The sequence below is a fragment of the Euprymna scolopes genome, chromosome 15 (genome assembly GCF_053919585.1).
Source record: "Euprymna scolopes isolate OS-2025 chromosome 15, ASM5391958v1, whole genome shotgun sequence".
NCBI lineage: Eukaryota > Metazoa > Mollusca > Cephalopoda > Sepiida > Sepiolidae > Euprymna > Euprymna scolopes.
Genome location: NC_136496.1, coordinates 1,150,405 through 1,176,746, shown reverse-complemented (window position 1 = coordinate 1,176,746; position 26,342 = coordinate 1,150,405). Strand labels below are relative to the sequence as shown.

General features: G+C 35.5%; 1 protein-coding gene and 1 pseudogene across 1 annotated transcript; both read right to left on the bottom strand.

Annotated features, from left to right (window-relative positions):
* On the bottom strand, nucleotides 1-26,342 carry LOC145293685 (solute carrier family 25 member 3-like). The gene is made up of 7 exons (XM_080140085.1): nucleotides 26,275-26,342; nucleotides 26,025-26,179; nucleotides 14,805-15,109; nucleotides 6,714-6,895; nucleotides 4,885-5,057; nucleotides 3,832-3,942; nucleotides 1-773 (listed from the first exon to the last, which is right to left on the bottom strand). Exons 2-7 carry the CDS (start codon nucleotides 26,146-26,148, stop codon nucleotides 613-615), a joined length of 1,056 nt encoding a protein of 351 aa, XP_079996211.1. The 5' UTR covers nucleotides 26,149-26,179; nucleotides 26,275-26,342; the 3' UTR covers nucleotides 1-612.
* LOC145294344 (U2 spliceosomal RNA) lies at nucleotides 17,658-17,783 on the bottom strand (annotated as a pseudogene).

Below are 26,342 nucleotides of genomic sequence, written 5' to 3'. Positions count from 1 at the left end.
TTATAAAATAATTCAAATATTTATTGACCTAAAAACAATTGCTTTTATGCACAGCAGGTAAGATTTCAGTAAACTTTTCTCTACAGAAAAAAGTTAACGGGGAAGGGAAGAAGAGAGAGGGATGCATCGTAAATTAGATGGAAATCATTTCTTTTATTATTTAAACCTAACACGGAAAGAAAAACTAAAAAGTGCAAAGAAAAATTGTTCGAGTTAAGTTTATTTTACTAAGTCTGGTGTACATTGTACAACTGTACAGTTCCTTCCCTAACCCCTTCGGATATCAGATTCCAAGGGAGCAATAATCGACTGCCACAAACAACACCGAGATGGACCAGGGTAGAACGTGAAGATTTAAATAATTTTCATGAACTTGCACAAAAAAAAAAAAAAAAAAAAAAAAAAAAAGAAAAGTCGACGCCTCCATGATAACCTCGAACATGATCAATCGATGTAGACAGAAAAAACTAAATGTTGTAGCAGTTGAAAATTGCCAAGGAAGGAATGCTCTCTTCAAAAATGGCGGCTAAAGGATTAACATCTGCACCGCTGTGCAAACAACAAAAAAAAAAAAAAAAAAAAAAAGAGAGAAAAGAAAAATGGCTGCTACTCTCATGCTGTTAGACCCATCTTCTTTTTCAAGCTTTCAGGCATTTCTGGTGGGGGTGGTCGGGGAAGTCGGAAAACAACTTTCACAGTGTCATAGATGAACCACTGTAGAGCGGTCAGCGTACCAATCATGACAATCCTCGGACCAAGACCTTTCCACAAGCCTACAATAAAAAAAAAAAAAAAAAAAAAAGAAGAAAATCAGAAAAGATTTTTGAAAAGCTTTAGGAAAAAAGTGTTTGTATATGTTCAGGGCCTGTGATGCAGTGGATAGAGGCGTTGAATCTCTACAGTTCCAGATGAGCATTGTCTGGAGATTGTGGTTTCAATCCTACCCAAAGCAGGTCAGAGGACGAGTTGGCTGAAACGTGGTGAGGCAACAACAATTATGAAGATGAGGATAACAGAGTCCACAAATAAATCTTCATTAACATTTTGCCGTTTTTTTTCTTCACATTAGTCATCTTAAGAAAAATGAGGAGTTTGTGAATATGCAAACAATTTTTGCTATTATGGTTCTGAATTTTTTAAATAAGGATTGATTATAATTTGAGATTATTCGGACAACTGTTTTTATCTTGAGTGCTATTTTTATAATGTTTCAGTTGATATAACCTCCAACCTTCAAGTTTATCTTGTTGAACTCGGAACCTACTCCAAATTCTGAACGGAACCCTTTATAAAGTCCACATAGGTTGCCATGCTCTCCATTCAGTGCTGAGTTACACTTTTATGGAGATTGAAGGTTCAATCCTCACTGTGGACTGTGTGTGTGCGTGTATATATATATATATATATATATATATAAGTGAAATTGTCTGTGCGTGTGCACATTTCCCTACCAAATTACTCTGTCAATTTTAAGTCTACAGACTTGGGATTTAACATAAAAGGTATCGAGATTTGGGAAAATCTTTAATTGGTTTTCAACCAAAAATTTGACTGTTAAGATGACACAGTTCAATGATTTGACCTTTGAAAACTCTACCAAAATCCTCAGCCAATTTTGGGTCTAAACACTTGAAGTTTTAGATGTAGGTTACTTGGACATGGATCAAACTTTAATTTGATTGGAGCTCAAAATAGTAAATGTTAAGGGTCAAAGTAAAAAAAGAAAATTGAACTTTGTGGTCTCTACCAAATTACTCAGCCAATTTTTGGTCTAAACATTTGAAATTTTACATAAAGGGTATTCAAACATGCAGCAAGCTTTTTAATCAGTTTTTGGGTGAAAATTTGTCTGCCAAAAAGTCAAAGTTGTAAGAGTTGTTGATCTTTGCAGACTCTACAAAACTCTGTCAATTTTGGGTCTACACATTTGAAATTTTAGATGTAGGTTACCTGGACAGGAGTCAAACTTTTCAATGTATATATATGAAGTTATGAATAGTACATAGGGTCCAAGCTGAACTGCTAGTAATAAGAATAAAATTGTAAATTACTAGCTGGTCATGGCTGACTAAATTAGAGCATGCTACTCCCATGGATTCAGTTTCAAATTCTGTGCAGAGTCACGAATTCAACAAGATACACTTGAAGAAGGTCAGAAATTACATTGGTCGAAACATTGTAAAAATTACACTGAAGATCAAAACAAGAAATCTTTGGTTTTCTTTAATTTATTGCTACTATATATATATATATATATATATATATATATATATATATATATATATATATATAATTACTTTTGGAACGTTAATTTATTGCTACTATATATATATATAATTACTTTTGGAACGTTCTCATATACTTATATATATATATATGAGAACGTTCCAAAAGTAATTCCTCCCTTTTTTTTTTTTATTCAGTCCAAATAAATCAGAAGAGATTACAAATTGCATTGTTATGGCGGCTGAACTTATGCATTCATAACCTGAAAGTTTCATTTCTCTGTTGCAGATCTTGACGTTGCAAGACTCAATCCGTATGAAAGCAGCCAGTCATGGACATGTGTCAGAAGCAGAGACGTGTCATTGAAAATGGTGGTGACTATGTAGAAAAATACATTCTGGAGCAGAAGAGGTTGCTTGTTTTTAAATGTAGCACTCTCATCTTTTTAGCGCTTCAACTTATTGGAGTTAAAAGGGGGGAAAAAAAAAAAAAAAAAAAAAAAGACAACACTTTTGGAATGACTCCTGAACATTCAATGTATCCAGGACTGATTGGCTAACAAATATTTATTCAACTTGGATTTTATTTGGAAATTCAGAACAGATATATCTGTAAAGACATAAATAAATAAAAGGGGGAAGTGGCACTAATACTATGCAGGTTTAACTGGCTTCCTTCAAAGGAGGAAGTTCTCTGGAAGTATGACATTCACAAGTATTTTACTTCTATAGTATCATTATTATTATACTGAAATAAAGATATTCATTGTGCTATCTAATTTTCATATGTGCTTGTGGTGTGTACAGAAGACATATGTAAATTAGATGGTGGTGATAAGAGTCACTTTTTCTCAGAGACATTAAGAAATATTAGCGTGTGAGGTGTAAGAGAAATGTATAGATAATTAAAAGAAAAATGATTTGTTTGGTTGAGAACAAACTTTAATTCATTAGGACAATTAAAACAAATTTATTATCAAACAACTCAACACCAAAACTAAAATATATTTTAGAAAGTATATTGGGGAGGGGATCATTAAGTAATATGCACTGATCAAACTACATTTAACAACGGTAAGTCAATGGTCATCAGTACACCTTGATGGAAGGAGGAAAAACAAAATGGAAAAACCATCAGACGCTGATGAATTGTGTTTGTTTTTTATCAGCCACAGATGGCTGTTTCAATACTATGAAACTGCTGGTTTGTCTTTGGAATATGTATGTATAGTTTTTAAATAAATATTTGTATTTTAGCTCTCACATTTGCGATCGAGCACTTTATTTGATTTCTTTTCATCGTATTCTGACACACACACACCATATATATATATATATATATATATATATATGAGAGAGAGAGAAAGACAGACAGAGAGAGATATTAATGAAGGAATACCAAAAAAAAATTATTTGCATATTTATGGATGTTTCATGTTAGAATTTAGTGTGCGTGTGTGTGTGTGATAACTGAGAAATTATTGGTGCAAAAATGATGTGAAACAATTAGAAGTCAACAAAGCTGATTGCAATCATTTTTAAATATTATCGCACTGTTGCAGCATTTCATACAACGAAAAGTTAAGAAAAAAATAAAAATACGCACCCATGAAACCAAGTTCTTTGACAATATCACCCATTGATTGGCCTTTGGCTTGATTTAATTTAGAGACAAGGGTGTCAGCTGGATGAGAGACAATAGCGCAGAAAACACCGGCTAGAAAGAAAGAAAAAGAACATTAGAGAAAGAAAAACAAAATCTAACAAAAAAAAATCACATTTTTGAAGATATTCAATACTGGATAATTTTGCAATGGACAATTTATGTACTATACTTTTGGGACATTTTAATCAAATTTGTAGTCACTTATTTTAATAAAAATTAATCTAGAAGTTAACTTTGTTCAACTTGAAGGTTTTATCAATGAAACCGACAAGTCTTATAGAAACCAAAACTGCCAAATTTTTTAGAAAAATATAAAACTGTATTATTTGTAGAAATATTATTCAAACGGTTTCAATTAAACCTATCTCCTGCATTCTTTAATATCATGGTTAAACCTAAAGATTTCAACAAATTTGTATTGGTTGCTTTTCTTGGAACATCTGATTTGAATCTTATATTCTGTCAATGTCTTATTTTATCCAAGTGACAAAATATGACACACATGACCAGAAAATTGATGAAAATAAAAACTGAATTACAGATTCTGATGGACTATTCCTGACATCACTTCTGGTAACCAGTTTCTGTTATCAAACTAGTCTAGACCCGAGACTCAGAGTGCGTTCTAACCTTACTTTGTCCTTCCAGCTGAGCAGATTCCCACTCAGCCAATGTTTCTGTATTTTCAATATATATTTCATTTCACCATTTTGAAGCCTTCTTGTTCTTCCTTCAACATTAAAGCACAACAATTACAAGATTTATTAATCCACCAAATATTCAAACAAGAAATCAAAATAAAGAATAATCCATAATCTATTTCTACCAACATCCTGTTTGTTAATTGCTCTATCTAGTATACCATTTTGCTTTGTATCTTGCTTCTAAATTTTATATAAACAAAACAAAATAGAACTGAAACATTTTAAAGAGAAAATCTAAAATATTCAGTTGACAAACATGCAATATTTCTTAATAAAAATCAAAACTTACCAATGTAACCAGCAGCGAATGTGACAACTAATTGTTCGGGTTTGGAACATTCTGATCTTGGTTTTGGTACAACGTGCTTGTACAAGAGTTCTACAGTTCGCTCAAAGCAAGCAAACTTCATCATAGTGTAGGGGATCTGTCGACCCCATAATGGAACAATACCTTTGTAGAATCTGAAAGAAAAAAATTTAGAATTTAAGCAAAATGAAAGCGGATTAAGAAAACAAAAAATACGGATAAATTTTGATAAAAGCAATAAAAGTGTAAGGTTAAATTTTGTACACTTCTATTTGTCATGTTGATTTTTTCTTTACCTCCTGCCAGCACAGTTTTTAATCACACGTGAAGAAATGTCATGGCAGGATTCAAAACTTGCACAAAAGTAGGAGTACATTTTGAAATGAAGAAACTTATGCATATGTTCGTACAAAAATTAACTGTTCTGATCCTAAAAGAAGTTTTAAATTTATTGCAAAAATCTTTTATAATGGACCTAGCAAATCAACACAGTAGGGGGGGGGGCCAATTTTTCAGCAGCCACACATTACATAAGGACATCTGCTACTACTCTTACAAAATGAAAAAGGGAAGTTCCTGTTGTAGTAAGAACAAATCTTGTTAAGCAGATGCATCATTGAGTGTGTGACAGAACTTTGGTAATTGTAGTTTTTTTTTTCAAAATTTAAATAAAATTGGTGTAAAATAGATGATAAATAGATATTTTTAAATATCATGACACTCAGAACATTTTGAAGTTAAAATCAAAGTATTATTACGTAGTCATAAGAAGACGTTGAAATAATTTTGCTGTCTTGTGCAAAAAATTCATGGCAACATCCCATAAGACTATTTTGTGAAAATCATTCTTGTAGCATATTTACATATTTCATGTTTTTCTTCAGATTGCATGCATAATACTAAATAGATTTTAATTTGAAATGGTTCCTCATTGTAATAATAAATTTTATTGCCTATGCACATTGTTTTATCATCGATGTTTTCAATTTCCAAAATTTTGCCAAAACCAGATGCACATCATGGTATCAAGGTGGTTAGCAAAAAGAGCTCTTATAATCTTTCCATATGGCCTTAAAGCTTATAGATGACATGTTCTTGCCAGGCAACACATGCACATCAAAAGGGACTAGATCAAACAGGAAGGTAAAGTAACCATCTGAAAAATATTCATCAACATGTACATTCACAATCAAAAGCATAGTTTGGCTCATCTGAAACCAGCCGACAAAATTTTGTTTCAGATCTCGAAGAATTAGACATAAACAAGAAGTTGTGAGTCATCAATTTACAGCTAGTTAAAGAGAGAGACTATCAAAAAGATGTGCAAGTTCTGAGGGAGTGGATGGAATAGCAACCAGACCATCAAATTTAATTTCTGCAAAATCAGATTTTATTTCACCTCAATTATGTATTTTGTTTTTCTTCCTGATCCACCTTTACCATGGTGCAAAGCATAAACTATAGTCGTCAAAGCATTTGAAGATTTGATCCTCATTGGAAATTTCATTATTTTGGTCACAGAATAGATTAAAGAAAAAAAAAACAAAAAAAAAAAAAACCTGCATTTTATCTTCATTTCATTATTCAGGATTTCATTTATATTTGAAAATCCTGAAACTTTTTTTATTGAATGTATTGATTCAATCTGTGCACAAAGAAATTCATATTTTTTTCACAAGAAATTTCTGGATTTTATAAAACTGCATTGCAAAAGTATTGTTGCATTAAAGCCTTTTCTTTGATTTATCCATCAGTCAAGACCTCTGCCACAAGGATTTGCTCCAAGCTCTATTGATGAGGAATGAACTTACGCATTGAAGCCTTCTTCCTTCATCATTTTGGGAACGCACTCTCTTAAAGTGTTTGCGTAACCGGGTGTTGTTTGGATCTTGACTTTGGCTGCTTCCATCGGACACAAAAGAATATCCGCAAAGAACTCAGCGGATGCACTAGCTGCGAGATAAAGCGAAGTTCGCCACAAATAAGTGTTTTCCTACAAAAGAAAAACAAATTTATGACAATAAAATGTTTATAGCAAAAAAATACTGAAAATCTGGCATCAAATAAAAGAAATTTAAAAAACTGAAATTATAAAAACATTTTCTGAAAAATATTTACAAACAGGGAATATGTCCATTTATTGAATGTTAGGATTTTCAACTAACTTTTTATTTTCCCTCTTGTACCATATTGAGTTTACTTCAGAGAAGTTCAAGGACAAGACATGGTTATGGGAGGTCAATGATGAATGCAAATCTGCAGATGTGAAAAACAGTTTTGATTGGTATTCACGACAAACAGCAACAAATGTGACGAAAGCTCTTCCCCAAATCAATCAATCAAATTGCAAATCAACCAACTCTAGCTTTGGCATGACATTAAGAGAATCTTTTCCAACCAACCTAAATCAAGAATTGAGAACTATTTTTTTTTTTTCATGACTAGCAGATCTCAGTCTACTTCAAGAAAGTTATTTCCAAGCTAACTCTCCCACCTACCAGGGACTTTCAAATCTTGATGGCATCACTTCAACATTCAAAATGGCCATACAATCTTTGTCCATTAGTGGCATCAATGGCCACAAGACCAAGCTGTTCCAGCAAATCTTGCTACCATAGTTCTTTTCGCTTCACATTGCAAATCTGTCTAATCATTACACCCGTCGTTGCATTGTAAGCCTGCTTTGGCCGAAAGCCCTGTCTCATTTGCATGAGACATTGCAATATAAAGACAGAAACTATAAGTACAGTTACACTGAAGAGAATAGTGGTAGCAAGCAGTTTTGACTGTTTAATGATCAATTATTCAGAACGCAGAAACTGAGTGCATGTCCCCTAAATAACAAGAGGAAGCTACTACATACATAAAGAAAAAAAATCTAAAATTATGCTATGACTATATTCATCCGCATTATTTTAAATTTTAAATTAACCAAACAGTTAAAGCAAATATGATGACAATCATTTTCATAGGAGAAAACAATTTAAAGACAATCTCATAAATTCAGCCACTCAGAAGTGTGAGAATGAAAAAAAAAAAAAAAGCGTAACCACTTAAAACAACCATCCTTCTTTAAGTGTTTTTATCATACGCATTAAGCAAAGTAAATCAATTTTGCATAAAAGGTTTAGAACAGATAAGTATTTTGAAATTTAAAATAATATTGCACTTTTTAGACTAATTGATTGTTATATACACAGTATTATATTTGTGCATTACAATTGTATATGAAAAACAAAACACTATCATAATTACACGCCATGTTGAAATTAGTAAAAAAATTTTTTAAATTAAAATAACGATTGAATAAAAAAAATTTATCAAATGCACATTTCTGAATTTTTGAGATGAGGATTGGTTATTCATATTATTTGGATTCATCGGACTACTGTTCTCATCTTGAGTGTCATTTTCAGGTTTTTGGATTGCAGTCCTAAGTAATTCGCAATTGTATTTTTCGGTCGCCTACACTGAGGATTGAACCTTCAACCTTTAGGAGAAGGTCACTTTTTACAATTGATTTTTCCAAGTACTCTAACCACTGCAACATGGGTCCTTGCAGACAATTCTAGTACAAACTTTAGGAGCCATAAACCTATTTTTTACTAATTATTACTATATATTATTATTTAATTTGTATTAGAATTGTCTGCAAGGACCCGTGGTGCAGTGGTTACAGAACTTGGAAAAATCTATTGTAAAAACCGATTCTCCTGAAGGTTAAAGGTTCAATCCTCAGTGTCGGTGACCAAAAATTACAATTGCGAATTACTTAGGACCTCTATCCAGTCATGGCTGATGGAACAGGAGCACGCTACCCCTGTGAAGTAAAAGGGTTTCGCTCAAAATTTCATCCAAATTCCCGAGTTCGACGAGATACACCTAAAGAAGGCTGGAGGTTACATCAACCGAAATGTTGAATCCAAATAATACGAATTATTAAATGAAGTTTTGACTGTTTTGTCTATTGGAACCAATTCTGTATGACAAGCTGACTTATCTCCCTTGTTTTCAATTAACTTTGGTTTCAAATTAGAAAATGACGGATCGAGAATAGTGTTATTGATTTTCTATCATTTTCTTTATAATTGTTGGAATTTTTATTAATTTCAACATGACACACACAAGTTTGTTTTTTTTTTTTTACTTAAAATACATTTAAATTTACTTTGATATCTAATTATAATATACAAGCATGATAGCATTTTAGCAGAGGTAAACCTTTCAGAAGTTGAACGAATTGAGCTACAAACTTCCTCATCTGTCATACTCTCCAGACCTCTTGGCCACTGACGAACAGTTTTTCAAGCATCTTAACAACTTTCTGCATGAGAAATGCTTAAAAAAACTTGAGCGATATCAAAAACATCTTCAGCCACTTCATCACGAGAAGATACACTTGTTTTGCATTGGCAAAATGTATTCATTCTGATGATGCTTATTTCAATCAATAAATTTTTGTTTAACCCTTATTCTTGAGTCGCCTCCGGGCCTTGATAAGTGGGGACTCATTCGTGTAAAAGTTATGTTCATCTGAATTTAAAAATTGCAAGAACTTTGTCAACCTTATATATATATATATATATATATATAAATAAATAATTTTTTTGCAATTATAGTTCACCTTTTATTTATGCCAATCCTTTAATTTATGAAGTTCGATGTAATTACAGAGCATATAAAACAAAAACCAAAAGTCTAATATATTCTAAATTTCAAGATATTGACCGTCTTCCCATTTATTCCTCTAAGTTGACATGCACAATTCTTGACAGCACCGGTTTTGTTGAACAAAAAATTATTACATAAATCAATGAATTTATGTTGCCCTTAACTTAAGAAAAAGCGTTTATTTTATTTTCTTTAAAAATTGATAGGTGCTTTTATTTCTGATAAGTTAAGGGCAAAATTAATTCGTTGATTGATATAATTAAATGAATGATTTTGTGCTATAAAACAGGTGCTGTCAAGAATTGTGCATGTTAATTTAAAGGAATAAATGGTAAGATTTTTTTTTTTTTTTTTTTTTTTTTAAAATAGTCACCACTTATCAAGGCCCGGAAGCCACTTTAGGATAAGGGTTATTGCGTGTTCAGTAATCAATGGGATAGTATTGGAGATTTGATAAAGTGTCTTACTTAAGGGGGCGATTAATCAGGAATTTGTTTATGTTGGACTTGAAGACAACCAAGTTGTAGTCAGGTGGGAAACAGGCAAACAGAAGAGAGTTCCACAGGCATGCAGTTCTAGAAAAGAAGCTTTGTTCATGGAATCTACATTTTGATTTTGGCATAGATAAAGAGTGGGGAAAATTATTGACAGTGGTTTCAGCAAGACGGGTTTTATCGTGAAAGATTGGCGAGGAGGGGGGGACCAGAGATTGGAGCTCAGACGAGCACTTGCCATGGATTGGTTGGTTGTTTTTGCTTTACGGCATATCAACCCTTTTCAGGTTATTTAATGCCAAATCCAGTTATTTTGAAGAAAATTTTTTTAATAAAATATACTTTTTTTTTTTTTTTTTTTTTTAAATTGGTTTCTATTTAACCCATAGTTGGGACCCTAACAGGTACTACCACTCTGGGTCAGAGTGGACCTGGGAGCAATGGCAATTAAGGGGTGACTCCACACACCCCAAAGCAAGCTGGGGCCTCACCATCGGATATAGTTTAAGGACATATCCAGGACCCACTTGCCATGGAAGTAACAATAAAACAAAGACAGGCTTGCAACGTCTCTTCTGTGGGAGAGAGGTTGCAGGGAAGAGAAAAGGGCATCTGCCACTAAGTCTACTTTGTACTCTGTCAAGGCAGGATAGGCTGTTTTTAGCAGCTTCTGCCCAGATGTGGCAGCAGTACTCAATCCTTGGACATACTTGGCTTTTATATAGATAGAGAATTGCATCAGTAGTGAGATATCTTCTGGAGCGGTAGAAGGATCCCACCATATTTCCAGCGACCTTGGCAACAGACTTGATGTACGTGTTCCATTTCAGATCAGAAGTAAAGGTCAAGCCCAGAAGCTTGTCAAAACATGGAGCCTCCCCAAGATGAGAGCCATCCATTTCAATTGATGCCAGATGGGGATCAGAGCGTTGATGATGTAAAGATAAGAGCTTGTTTTTAGATGCATTAAAGGTAACCAGCCACATCTTCCCCGACTGTACCATGCGTTCAAGATCAGAGGAGAGAGAATCAGAGAGAACTTTGTCATTTACGGCCTTTGATGTGTTGCCATAGATGGTCATGTCATCAGCATAGATGTCAACGAATGATTAAAGTATGTGTTTTGGGAGATCATTGATGTAGATCAGGAAGAGAGTTAGGCCCAGAATGGACCCCTGAGAGACTCCAGTATTAATATCGTGGGCTTCTGATTTCTGCCCATCAACCACTACACTTATGCGCCTATCAGAGAAAAATGATTTAATAATTGAGAAAACATTTCCAGTGATACCGTAGCTGGAAATCTTGTGAAGTAGGCTCTTATGCCATCCCTTATCGAAGGCCTTCGATATGTCAAGAGCAATTGCCCTAGAAAGGAAGCCTTTGTCAAGAGATTCACTAATCCTAGGAGATAACCGTTAGCACATCTACTGTAGATCTAGCAGAACGGAAACCATATTGCATGTCACTAAGAAGGTTATTTCTGCTGAGGTGGTGGGCTACTTCTTTATTTAATATGGATTCCAGCAACTTACTCATGTCACACAGGAGACTTATTGATCTGTACTGAGAGGGAGATGACTTATCACCTGAATTCTTAAATACAGGGCATACTTTGATTGAGATTGTTGGACTGACTTCCTCATCTTGGTTGTAAGAGTCACAACGTTTCGGACGTTTTGCCCTCCGGCCTTCATCAGGTGTTTTGTATAAACTGAGGACCCGTTTGTTAGGAGTCTCGAACCCAACCTTTTATTATTATTACGGGGGTACCGTGTTCGGACTCCAGCTAGGCTCTGGGACATAGTTGTTGATTCTGTTTTTTGAATGTTACTTTTTCACTGCCTTCGTTCAGGATTGAACTCAGCACCTTTGGGTAACTGTAAACTTTGATACAACCTCTAGGACCACTTGGCCATATGTCACTATTCTCAGTTGGTTTTTGTTAATGTTAAACCTATGTTGTTATTCAAGGTTTTCTCTCTCTATCAGAGGTGTCCAAATTGCATTCAGCTCTATGCTTGGTTTGCTCAGTAGGTTGTTATTTCCGAGCATGTGAGCTGTTTCTTTAAGTTTTCTCACTTTCCAGTCTGTTTATTATTTTTACTTCATCCCATAGGGGGCGATGGTCCCCCCTCTCCATCCAGACATGGTTGGCTTTACCCGATTTTTCCATCTCCCCTTTAGTTACCGTTTTTCAGTGTTCTTCCACCCTTACTTTAAGGGAGCGGCATGTTTCACCCTTGTAAACCTTTCTGCAACTGCATGGGATGGAGTATATGCAGTTCTTGGTCATGTTCTCCTCCATGCGAGGCTCCACTCGTACCAGGTGTCGTCTGAGTGTTGACTCGCTTTTGAATACCGCCCTGATGTTGTAGGGGGCACATATTCTCTGAATCTTTTCGGAGATGCCTCGTATCTATGGTAGGCAGACCGTTGGAGGTATTTGGGTTTCATTCTCCTCTCTTAACTATTAACACCTCTGGTGGATAGTATGCTATCGGGGTAGTTGTTGCAACGGAGGGTATTCTTCAACCTGACCATTTCTTGGTGGTATGTAATGGTGTCGCTACTTATTGTCTCTGCTCTATGTTGTAAGCAACGTGCGATTCCATGTTTGATACTGTATGGGTGATGGGAGTTGAAGTTAAGGTATTGTCCGGTGAAGGTAGGCTTGCAATATACAGATGTCTTAAACCCATGCTCTGTGCGTGATATGAGTATATCAAGGAAAGCCAGTTGGTTATCTTTTTCTGTCTCCATTGTGAACTGTATCGATGGTCTTATTGAGTTCATATGGTCTAGGAGAGCCTGAATGTCTTCCTGATGGGGCCAGAGTATGAAGGTGTCATCAACGTATCTTAGCCACATGGTTGGCTTTAAGGGAGCTGAACCTAAGGCCATGTCTTCGAAGTATTCCATGTATATGTTCGCCATCACTGGTGATAATGGCAAGCACATAGCTAGCCCCTCCTCTTGTCGATATAGGTCAGTATCCATTCTGAAGTAGGTTGTTTCTATGCAGAATGTCAGCATTTCCATTAAGTATCTTAGCCACATGTCAGCATTTCCATTAAGTATCTTAGCCACATGGTTGGCTTTAAGGGAGCTGAACCTAAGGCCATGTCTTCGAAGTATTCCATGTATATGTTCGCCATCACTGGTGATAATGGCAAGCACATAGCTAGCCCCTCCTCTTGTCGATATAGGTCAGTATCCATTCTGAAGTAGGTTGTTTCTATGCAGAATGTCAGCATTTCCATTAAGTTTGGCAATGGTACACATGTGCACTCTTCTATGGAGAGGTCCGCAGCTAGTTTGTCTTGTCTTGAATTACTGCTAGTGCCTCACTAGTTGGGACTTTAGTGAACAGGCTAACCACATCTAGGCTTACCATTTGGTTTGTACTGATGGGTGCTCCCTTGATCAGTTCCGTGAAGTGGGCAGAATTCTCTACATGTGTTGCTGACTTGCCTGCTAATGGGTTTATTATATCCACAAGGTACCTGCTCAGTGGGTGGCATGCTGAGCCTCGGCAGCTCACTATGGGTCTGAGTGGAATACCGTCTTTGTGTATCTGGGGGGGACCGTACATATGTGGTAGCTTACTGTAATGCTGGACCAGCTGTCTATATCTCATCGGAGCGACGTGTTCCTTGTTTTTGGTAAGGATTTGTAACAGCTTTCTTTTGGTTTTCAAAGTTGGGTCCTTCTTTATTTTACTGTAGCTACCATCTGCGATTAAGCCTGCCATTTTTTCAGAGTACTCAGACATGTCCATCACCACAGTAGCATCGCCTTTGTCTGATGGCAGAATTATTATACTGCTGTCACTCTGTAGGGTTCTTATAGCCAGCCTATCTTCCCGAGAGCATCCACCATTAAAATACTTGTAGAACAGGCAGATGGATGCAACATTTCGCTGATGGGACAGAAGTTGAAGCCTAGATAACAGTTCAAGACCTATCAGATTGGCAATTTTCTAGAGACTAGTAGCAGATGCACCAGCCCAAATGTGACAATACTCTATACATTAGTGAATGGTGGCCTTGTAGAGGTAGAGGATACTTTCAGGTGCAAGTAACTTTCTAGCATGGTAGAGAGAGCCTACCTTCCTCACAGCAGCCCTGGCAATGTTCTCAATGTATCTGTTATCCAACTCATATTCCCTGTGAACGATAAGTCGAGGAGTTTGAAAGAAGTACTTTCAGGTAATGTATATTTAGCCACAGCTATTGGTGGTAGAGAAGGTTTCTTGTAATTATTGAAGGTAACAAGCTTAGTCTTGGCAGCATTGAATGTGACCATCCATTTTTGTCCCCATCTCACTACAGATTGGAGGTTTTCCTTAAGTGTTTCTTCCATTTCCTTAGATATGTGCTCATTCGTTTTCCCCTCGTGCCTCTTATAGAGCATGGGATCATCACCAAACATACCCATCTCAGAGACAATTTATCAGGGAGGTCATTTATGAATATTAGGAATAATAAAGATCCTGGGGTATATCCGCATTTATATTATATTGTTTGGATGTACGATCGTTGAGGACAACCTGGATCCTTCTCTTATGATCTGATTTTCCTGAGAAGACCATCATGCCATACACTGTGAATAGCCTTAGATATATCCTCCCCTGTTTTATGGTATATACGTTCTGAGATTACAGTTAGGATATCTGCTGTGAAATGGGCTTGTAAAAAAAAAAAAAAAAAAAAAAAGAAAAAGGTATCTGCTTACCTCACCGATCATATTACTGTAAGTGGTTTTAAAAACTTCATAAAAACCAAACTTTCCGAGTCCTTGCATAGAATAACCTATAAACGTGGGAGCCCATCCTTTCGCTAAGCCACGAACGCCACCTTCAGCTACGGTAACTTTAAAACCATTAACTATGTTTCCGTATTTGGCAGGGTCAACCTGGATTCTACATTTTACCAAATCAAGAGGGACAACGGCCGTGTGCGTTATGCCACAGCTCAAAATACCACCAAAACCGCACAAAGCATAATATTTGCCAGAACCAAACTCGCAGCTGTATTGTTCTGAAAAGAAAAGAAAAGATTAAAGCATTACTTTTTTAAAAAGTTTTTCAAAAGAGAAATGAACAGAGGCACTACATTATAATACAATGGGGGGAGGGGGGGGGGTTTGAACAATAACACTGTGAAATGTGACCACATGAAGTTAAATCTTCTATATATATATAAAAGTGAAAATGTATGTATGTATGTGTGTATATATGTGTGTGACCATTTCGTGTAGGTCTCGCAAAGGCTTCTTTCGTACACGCTCACGGAGTTGTTATGATCGCTTAGAACTGTTTATATAGCCCCTAGATAATAATATTTAGGATTTGGGAATGCGGGGTCGCCTCTACATTTATTTACGTCGACTTTTATGAGATTTGCGCTATTTCGCTCTGTCCCCTGTTTGTCCTGCTTTTTAGTATAAACTAGCAGGTGTTTGTAGGTGTGTGTGGAAACTCCGGGGGGGGGGGGGGGGGGGGGTAAAAAAAAAAAAAAAAAAGTAAGTATGAGGATCGAACCCGAACCCTTGAGGCAAAGTTTAAATTAAAGTGTGAAAAAAAAAAAAAAAATGCAACGTTAACCGCGAGATGCTAACGGAAACATGTTTGAATTTATTTAATTACTTGGATTTGCCAGGTGCCCGTTTTAATGAGTTAATGAGGTCAAGTTTGACTGCGGGATTTTTATTTTCCCAAGATGTTATACAAAAAAGACTAACTCACATGCGGCGAGCGACAAATGTTGAATATTCATCTTCTCGAAATCGAGCGAATTAAATAGTGAGGCGAGTTTCGTTGTTAACTGCGAGATATTACGATTTATATGTGATATAAAAAGTTGTGAGCCGACCGACCGCTTCTCTGAAAAAAGCCTTTTGTAGACATACAGAAAAAGCGAACACACATACATGCATTTTCGCTTTTATATTTATAGATAAAGTGAAACTAAATTCAAACGGACGTGTTCTCGGCATCGCGCTGGGAAACGTCCAGAAGCAATCACCTTTGATCAATGTGGGGCCAAACTCCTATTCAATCTGGACAATGGGGAGCTGATTTCCCCTTCCCCAACATCTGTTGGGGGAAAAAACCAGTCAAAGTTGGGTAAACAAACCCAAGTTGACTTCTATTTGACCTCATTAATTAGGTCAAATAGAAGCAGCAGAGTTAACTTTTATTGCGGCCACCTGTCAAGACTTAAAATAAATTCAAACGTGTTTCCGTTGTATGTTGCGGTGGCCCAGTGGGTAACGTCACACGTTTTTTTTCTTTTTTTTACACTTTAATTTCCAACTTTGCCTCAAGGGTTCGGGTTCGATCCTCATAGTCACCTACCAAAACTTTTTATTTTATTTAGAGATCATTTTTTTTATTTTCTTGTCTTATATAAAAAAAAACATACGCAACAATTAATTTTTATGATTAAATAAATCAATTTGTTTCCTCCTTTCAAATGTCTAAAAGGCCTTTGAAATAATAGAATAAAATGCGAACAGATATTGTCCAGTTTTCATTGCAGTTTACACCAATAATAACACTGTTAAAATATGGAGCAACCATCTCCCCTCCACCAGGTCAGGTCCTTTATATGGATGATTGTGAATAACCATTAGGCAGTCCCAAACCAACTTGCAGTTTATTCTAGACAGTAGTGTGGGACTCCTAGACAGACATGTCTCATGCTTATTGCATAACAGGGGTTTCCAACCAGTGGGTTATGATCCCTTGGCAGGGGAACATGTAGCCTTGTTAAAAGTAATTTGGGATAACATTAATTTATTTCATCAATTACATTTTTCAAGCTATTACAATTTTTTTTGTTTAGGTGCAAAAAAAAAAAAAAAAAAAAAAAAAAAACTTGGTTCAATGACATTAGGTGATATTATGGGCGCATGTATACTTGCCATGAGAAAATGTGCCTGCACGAATGCGTTTGTCTGAAACTGTATTGCTGCTGAATTACAACACCAGGCATCTCATTAGCTGGATTGGATAGTTTTTCACACCTATATTATATTATTTTAAGAAATAAACACTTTTTATGAATTCAGATTAAATTAGTGTGCTTTAATTTCGTAGTAATTAAATTTTTTTTTTTTTTTTTTTAAAGATGTTTCTTTCCCTGTCACTCACAGAAAATAAAAAAATGAAACTACTGATAAGTCATAAGTAGGGGGTCGAATGGATTTCAAGCTTTCAGGTAAGGGGTCATGAGTGTCAAAAGGTTGGGAACTCCTGTTGTAAAAAGGAAACAACTTGGGTGTGTGTTAGGCAAAGAAAACAAGGCCGATAGCCATTAGTCACGTGCTCTCATGTAATGAATGAATGCGTGAATGTAGGATTGACATGAAATTCTTAAAGATAAACTAAAATGACCGAAAAATGGGCTGAAATGACTTAAATAAATAAAAAGTAAATGACTTAGAATGACTTTAATGAACTTAAGGATGAATTGAATGATCTTAAGAATGACTTGAATGCTTAAAAAATAACTGGAATCCTTCAAAAACAATTTGAATGATATGGAGAGTGACTTGAATGGCTTTGAGACTGACTGGTTGTAAAGTGGGTAATCATTTTACATTAAATTAATACAGAAAAGTGATCCCCCACTTTATATCACAATAAGTACAGCATGTAGTAAGAACAGATACTACACTTCGATCTTGGCCAAAAGGCCAAGAAAAGCTTAAAAAGCTAAGAACAGCATCTATTAATAGACCTTTGATCTTAACCAAAAAGGCCAAGCACAAAAGTGTTACGGACAGACAAAGTGGCTTATAGAGCCGCTTGCACACAACAAAAAACTGACTGGAGTGAACACTTGACTTTTGTTGGTAACAGAAGTCGTATCTGGATATAAAAAAAAATTCTGATTGGTAACAGGTTGGCATTAGGAAAGGCATCAAAAACCATGCTTCAATTCTAACTATGCTTTTCGACACAAAATCAAGGTCATTTTTTTAAAAAAGAATTTCTAGCATCAATGTTATATTGCTTTCAACATAAATATAAAATCTATCACTTGAAAAGCTCTAATATGAATAAAATTAATGAAATATCAACATTTTTGACTAAAAGAGGATTTTCTCTAATAAATTGTTAAATCTATTCAATCGATTTTAATTCATTTCACCAAAAAAGTGCATAGAAATTTCATGATTAAAAAAGCTTGAATTTTATCAATTTACATTTTTGATTACATTTCATTACATCCTCCTCCCCAATGTGCGTAATTTTTCACACTCCTCTCTAAATTACACATAATCCTTAAGTAGGTATGCGCTTATAAACAGACAGGTGGTTGCGACTGAATGCAAAGACAGTTTTATTTTCAATTATATATAATGATGGAAGATATTAACTTTAGTTCTTTTTTCTAGTTCTTATTCACTCTAAAGAAGGCATTGTGTCACAAGCGGCTACTACTTGGGATGATGCCTACAGGGATACTATGTAGGGAGTTGAGCATCAAGATGTCTGTTCACATTACATTTAAATTGCTGCATGTTAGTAGAGCCAGAGAAACAAGAAGGTAATTCCAAAGTCTAGCAGTTTGAAAGAAAAAAAACTTAGTTAACATCTTGTTCATAAAGATAGCAGTACATTTTTCTGTCTAGTTTACATTTCAGCATTTCCTATTTTATATTTGCTGTAAGTTAGTGTTTTTAATATCTTTATTTAAAACCTGTTTTAGTATAAAAAAAATTGTTTGGCAATAATGCAAAACCCATGACAAAATTCTATTTCACCTTGGACAATTTAGTTGACTAAAATAGAAAATAAATCTTTATAAAGTTGAGCCAATTACCACACAAACAGTTAATTTAAAATACAAAATTTATATTCAAAATAGAACTTGTTAAAAACATCCCTCGTGGAATGTGAGGACTAAAGAATAAGCTTAAATTAAAAACATGGTCTCTGAGATGGAAATATCAGCCAAGCAGCGTGGCACCGCCACTCATTTGAACAATTCTACAAACCGTTGCTCCTAGTTCTTCTCGTACTGGATGTGATAGCTGTGGTCACAGCCAACATTTCACATGTGTCGATTGGAAGGATAAAACAGGGATTGGAAAGGTTTCTTATAATTGTTAACTGAAAGGAATTTGGTTTTGGTAGAATTAATTTTTACCAGCTTTTGTCCCCTTTCTATTACCGACTGGTGGTTATTCTTTCAAGGATTCATTAATTGTTTGGGATATGCGTGATTTATTTGTATGTTTAGGATAATGTGCTGCATGATCATAAAATATACACATCTCAGACATGATTGAATCAGGAAAGTCATTTATGAAAATCAGCGATAAAGGTTCAAGAAGCGACCACCACAGTACACCCATATTATTGTGAGGTTTTGATTTATGGGCATCAAGAATCACCTGCATCCTTCTTTAAGCTAACAAAGACTTCATTATTAATCTATATAATATTCTGCTGGCTCCTTTCTTAGTCTGTCAGATTAGGGTTAGAAAAAGGTCAAACTGCTTAAAAAAAAAAGCTAATCTGGCAACCCTAGACAACAACACGAGTGATTTACCTTTGATGTAACCTCATTTTCGAATATCATAATACAAATATGATTGTGGTAATCGTGTGAGAAAACAACTCTCAATTTCGATGTGCAGTGTTTGTTCATTGAAGAAAGAAGACAGCAAAAAGATTCACATAAAATAAAAGAACATTTGAAAGAAACAAGGAAAAAAAAAGACAAAAAAACAAAAAAAAACAAACATTGCCACAGATGTGCTGGACTAAATTAAAGATTGTCTCTTACAATGTAATTTATTTGTATTGAACTATGTAGCACAATATTATTTTCTGAGTATCAGTAACTATTAATTTATCTCATTTGGGCGAGTTCTATATTTAAAATACAATGGATCCTATTTTCATGTATTTTCTGTCCAAAAAACTAACGTTTTGTGCTATCCATAAATATATCAGTTTTCTCAAACCATATTTGTTGATTAAATATTTTTCTCATTCCGTGGAATTTCCAGGGGTCCTGCTAAATATAAAATATTTATCCAGTAATATCATACAAGGTTTCCTGATAATACCTTATGCCAGATCTTTGGATATGTGAAGCACCACCACCTTACCTCACTTGCCTTCTATTTATGGCATATGCATTCAAAGATGACTGCAGTAGAAGAGGATTATCTAAATGGATATTGTTTGTCGGAAAAAAGTTTAACATTTTGGAGGTGGCGGACTATCATAATGTTTAGCGAAGAACAAGTAGACGTTTACAACGCAATAACTTGATGTTAGGTTGTATAAGGTGTTAACTTTGGTCCAAATCGTCTATTCCTTATTTTTCATCCGATTTTTCTAATTACCAATACTTACAGTACATTTGTGTGAAATTTCAATAAAAAAAACCCAAAAAGTTCAGGAGTCCATAGGGAATGAACACACAAAGTTTCTTTATACAATAGTAGATAGATATAGAAAAAAAAAACAAAAAACAAAGTGATCAATTTTAATGTAGAGATAAAAAAAAAAAATGGGGTTGTTTTACAATAGACAGAGGTACAAATAATTGTCAGAAGACAAATATATATAACAAATGTTATCAAAGGCAAAATAAGTTACTCTTCTACCTAGCTGGATAAGTTTAGTGTTTTATTCGGTTCGAAAACCAAAGTGTTGAGTGCTATATGAAAACAAGAAAAAAATAGTCGTGATTTGACGTTTTTTTTCTTTTTTTTTTACACAGTGATCACCACTTATCAAGGCCTGGAAGCCACTCAGGGATAAGGGTTATTGCAAGTACATTACGTTAGTGTGGAGATTTGATGAAGTGTTTAATTAAGGGAGCGGTTCATTAGGAATTTGTTTACATTGGACTTGAAGACATCCAAGTTGTAGTCCGGAGGGAAGCAGGCAGACGGACCAGAGTTCCACAGGCGTGCTGTTCTAAGAAAGAAGCTTTGTTCATGGAATCCGCGTTTTGATTTAGGCACAGATATAGAGTGGGGGAAATTTTTCACAGTGGATTCAGCTAGACGGGTGTTTTTCGTGAAAGATTGGTGAGGGGGGACCAGAAATTGGAGTTCAGACGAGCACCTGCCATGGAAATAACGATAAAACAAGGATAGGCTCGCAACGTCTCTTCTGTGGGAGAGAGGTTGCAGGGTAGAGAAAAGGGCATCCCCCACTAAGCCACGAAGTCTATTTTGTACTCTGTCAAGGCAGGATAGGCTGTTTTTAGCAGCTCCTGTCCAGATATGGCAACAGTATTCCATCCTTGGACGTACTTGGCTTTTATATAGATAGAGAATTGCATCAGTAGTGAGATATCTTTTGGAGCGGTAGAAGGATCCCACCATCTTTCCAGCGACCTTGGCAACAGACTTGATGTACGTGTTCCATTTCAGATCAGGAGTAAAGGTCAAGCCCAGAAGCTTGTCAAAACACGGAGCCTCACCCAGACGAGAGCCATCCATCACAATTGATGCCAGATGGGGATCAGAGCGTTGATGATGTAAGGATAGGAGTTTGGTTTTGAATGCATTAAAGGTAACCAGCCACATCTTCCCCCACTGAACCATGCGCTCGAGATCAGAGGAGAGAGAATCAGAGAGAACTTTGTCATTTACAGCGTTTGATGTGTTGCCGTAGATGGTCGTGTCATCAGCATAGATGTCAACGAATGATTTAAGTATGTGTTTAGGGAGGTCATTGATGTAGATCAGGAAGAGAGTTGGGCCCAGGATTGACCCCTGAGGGGCTCCAGCATTTATATTGCAGGCCTCCGATTTTTGTCCATCTACCACTACTCTTATGAGCCTATCGGAGAGAAATGATTTAATGATTGAGAAAACATTTCCAGTTATACCGTAGCTGGAAATCTTGTGAAGTAGACCCTTATGCCATACCTTGCCGAAGGCCTTTGATATGTCAAGAGCAATTGCCCTAGAAAGGAAGCCTTTGTCAAGAGATTTACTAATTCTGTGGGATATAACCGTTAGCACATCTGTGGTAGATCTTGCAGAGCGGAAACCATATTGTGTGTCACTAAGAAGGTTGTTCCTGCTGAGGTGGTTGACTATTTCTCTATTTAATATGAATTCCAGCAACTTACTCATAACACACAGGAGACTTATTGGTCTGTACTGAGAGGGAGATGACTTATCACTTGAATTCTTAAATACAGGGCAAACTGATGAGGTCTTCCACGGAGTCGGAAAGCACTTCTCCTTAAGGCAGCGCTTAAATAGTTTCATAAGTATGGGAGCAAGTTCTGGTTGAAGCTTTTTTAACACTATAATTAGGATGCCATCAGGGCCAGTTGCTTTACTGGAATCTAGGTTCTTTATTAGCTTGGCGACCTCATGTACGGATATTTGTATGCTACCTAGCTTGTTCTGTGTTATAGGAGGAAATATGGGGAGTTGATGGCCTTCGTCGCATAGGGTACAATTAGCTGCAAAGTTCTTTGCAAATAGTTTGGCCTTGTCTAACGCTGACGAGATGACCTTTGGTCCATTGATAATGGTTGGGATAGAACGCACACTTCTGTTCAGGATCCTATTTGTTATTTGCCAAACTGGTGGGATCCAAGCCGCTGATCAGCTACCTTGGATTTAACAGACTGGGCATATAGCTCTCTTGCATTTTTTATTACTCTTTTACAGTGGTTGCTGGCAGACCTGAAAGCAGCTTTAGTCTCAGTGAATCTATTACGTTGGTAGCTATGGAAAAAGTGATTTCTGTGCGTGATAGCAGCAGCACATTCTGGGGAGAACCATGGCTGGCTGTTAGGTTTTTGTTGGGATTTTTTAGATGGTATGAATTGGTCTATGCCTACAATTAACCATTTGGTCAGATCTGATACTATAGAGGACACTTCCTTTTCAAACATGGAGTGCAGAGGTAAATCAGATATGAATGTACGGAAGCTATCCCAGTCAGCCATAGAGTATCGGTATACAGTACGGTGGAGGGGTACGTCTGGGGGGCTTCTTACATTTCGTTTTTATCTTAACTGATACGACAGAGTGGTCGGAGGATCCTAGAGGAGAATGAACGGAGCAGGGGAAGTTGAGAGAAAAAGGTCTAAGAGGCTTGCATATTGACCGGATGTATCGGGCACACGGGTGGGTTTGCGAACAATCTGAGTGAGGTCATAAGCAATGGCAAAATCATGACAAAACCTCCCCTCATCATCTGTCTTATTTGAATGGGTCAGCCATTCCACGTTATGGACGTTGAAGTCACCACAGATGTGGATGTTAGCCGAGGGATGTGAAGACAGTATGTGGTCTATTTTCTCAGATATGCTCTTAAAGATAGTAACTCCGCTGTTGTGGGGCCTATAGAGGGCAAATATAAATGCAGTGGTGTTAGCAAGTGCAACCCTGAAGCACATATAGGGTAAATTAGGATCTTCTCTAGAGATATCCCTGCCACACAGGAAGCCATCCTTAATCTAGGCACATATTCCATGCCCATGGCGATCTTGAGTGTCAGATTTAGCTGTTAAATTAGAGTATCACGTTTATACTTTTGAAGTCTCAATAATAGGTTAAAAATAACAAATAAAACGATAGTTCTAAAACCCATTCAAATGTTACCGTGACATTTTTTAAAATTATCGAGACTTGAAAAATGAAATATTTCTACCTCTTCCACCCTTTTTATATTGATGTAAAAAAAAAAAAAAAAAAAAAAAAAAAAAATCTGCCCCCCCCCATTGCAGACATTCGAGAAGGGGTGGGGGTACAAATCGATTTTTCTTAAATAATAAACATTAATTATTGCCGACAGAATTTTTTTATTATTATTTTAAACACATGAGAAATAAAAAAAAAAATAAAGTTTTAGTCTTCAATTTTTAAATATTTTTATCCAAAAAGGTTAAAAACTGGAATTTTAAGACAAAAAAAAAGACAAGGTCGTATGAGATAAAATAATTTCCTTTCCATTTGTAAAGTTTATAAAAGAAATCAAAAGACAAATGAGTTAATTGTTTTTGTCTATTGCCTCCCTACGAGGATAAAGTTAGGGAAAACCAACTCACCCTAAAAAAAAAAAAAAAAGAAATGTGGGGGGGGGGGGGGTCAGTTTGGATTGGGACAAAAATAGAAATTGCCTCCTTCTCCTTCATTGAGTGAGGACAGAAAAAAAAAAAAAAAAAAAAATGAATTATCAGAACAGCTTCAACACTTTGATCCTACCCTAAAAGTGATTATTTTTTTGTGAATGAAAGTGTTTTTTTTTTTTGTTGTTGTTTATAAGAAATAAAAACAACCCTTTTCAGTTATGTATGTTTTTAGAGTCCCAAATTTAACTTGTCATTCTTTACGTCTATATTATTTGAGGTGCCTGTTATCGATTTTTGAAATATGCCGCTTTAAGCAAAAGTACTTAATTGTCATGTCGAAAATAGTCATATATCCAAAAATTACGAAAAATCGAGTAGAAAATAGTTAAAATTAAGTTTTACACGAAATTGGGGGAAATAGCTTTTTTCCTTAGATGCTAACACCTTGAAGATCGCGAATACATGAGAATACTCATCTCCATTCTCGACACTTTAATGGTGGACTTTTAAAACCCACGCGATTAACTTTTTTTTTTTTTTTTTTTTACTAAAAACAAACAATTGATGAATTTTCGTAATTTTTGGATATACTATTATTTTCGACATGACATACGTAATATTGTTTTTGTTTAAACCGATGTGTAAAAAAAATCGATCTGGCGACTATTTTAAGAAGCACCCTATTCGATGTGTTGTTTTACGAGTATCATTCAAGATGTGAAAACAATCAGTTAACAGGATTAAATTCTTTAAGAGAACAGGTTTTGCCTATTTACACACACGAATTTAGATATATATATATATATATTAGATATTTAAATTTTATGATTTGAAAAGGTTAACTTTCAAATACAGAACTTTTGTTTGCAAACAAAGAATACAGTTTAAAAAAATATTTACTTAACCCATGAGTTTTCGAGGGGTGTGTGTTTTTAAAAACCCTTATATATATATATATATATATATATATATATATACACACACACACACACATATTAAACGCGCATAAAGTTTGCCTCCCCTCAAAGGCAAAGGTCGAGATTTAGGTGGGGGATCTCCAGCTCCCCCACAAAAAGATGGTAATAAAAAATTTGGGTACTCATGCAGCCATGCACTTATTGATCCGTGCCGAAATAACGTCGTTATTTAAAAGGCCATTCTTAACATGGGGAGGAGGGGAAGATGTTTTGTACCTTCTGTACTTTAACCTTACAATTGAATTAAAAAACCATAAAACTTTAATTAAACTTGGTAATACGATTTAAAAAATAGCGCGGATCAGTAAGTGCATTAGCACCAAAAATTTAAATCCCAGTCAAAAAGGATTTCTTCTTTTGAAAAAAAGTACACTTTGATCTAAGAAAAAAAAAAAAAAAAAAAAGACAAAAGGAACTACACTTTGATCTAAGCCCGAAGGACAGGTTGTGTGTGTGTAAATTTTATACTAAATACAAAAAAAAAAAAAATTATTTTTCAACTGATTTACATTTTTTAGGAATTTAATTTTAAAAATCAAATGAGACTTTTTTGGAAAAAGGAATTTTGGACGCTAAAAGCGTAAATAAGATAATCATTAAAATGAGGGAGGATCATTGTTATCGGTTTGAAAGTTTCGTAGTTTTATTATAAACAGTTTTACTTGGAATTTTAATTCAGCCGGGACTTATCAATATATTTAAATACAAAACTGTCGGTAAATGTGGATTTAACAATATAACAAACAAAATAAATCGATACAGAAGGAAAAGTCGTGGCCTTCATTCGACCTCCACGTGAGAGGACAAAACGAGACTCGAAATTTTTTTTTTTTTAGAATTAGAAAATGAATGAGTTTGAAAAAGAATGAAAGATTAATATGAAATATTTTTATTACCAGCGGCACTGGCTGCAGCGATGGTTCGATTCCCGTTGACGGCAAATCCTTCGTCGCATCTCGCATGGAAAGGATTGTCAAACATTTTGCCGACCATTAGTTTTTGCATCAAGGACTCGTACATGGTTGTTGTTGTAAGGTTCGTTCGACTTCTGCTGCTGAATGGAAGAAAATAAAACAAAGGTTAAGAAACCGGGCGAATACGTTTGAATGATATTCGGGTCAGATAATTCCTCAATCCGTTACGTACTAAAAGACATTCACGGGGATATTCCTAGATATGAGATTTTCAAACGGAAGAGAGAACAAGGAGAGAAG

Bases quoted from the DNA above. Each gene is read 5' to 3' on its own strand.
- LOC145293685 (XM_080140085.1), bottom strand. From the start codon at position 26,148: ATGTACGAGTCCTTGATGCAAAAACTAATGGTCGGCAAAATGTTTGAC. The intron at 15,110-26,024 runs GTAATAAAAATA...TTTTCTTTTCAG, and splicing joins CGCTGCAGCCAGTGCCGCTG to AACAATACAGCTGCGAGTTT. The intron at 6,896-14,804 runs GTAAGCAGATAC...TTTCTTTTGTAG, and splicing joins ACAGTAATATGATCGGTGAG to GAAAACACTTATTTGTGGCG.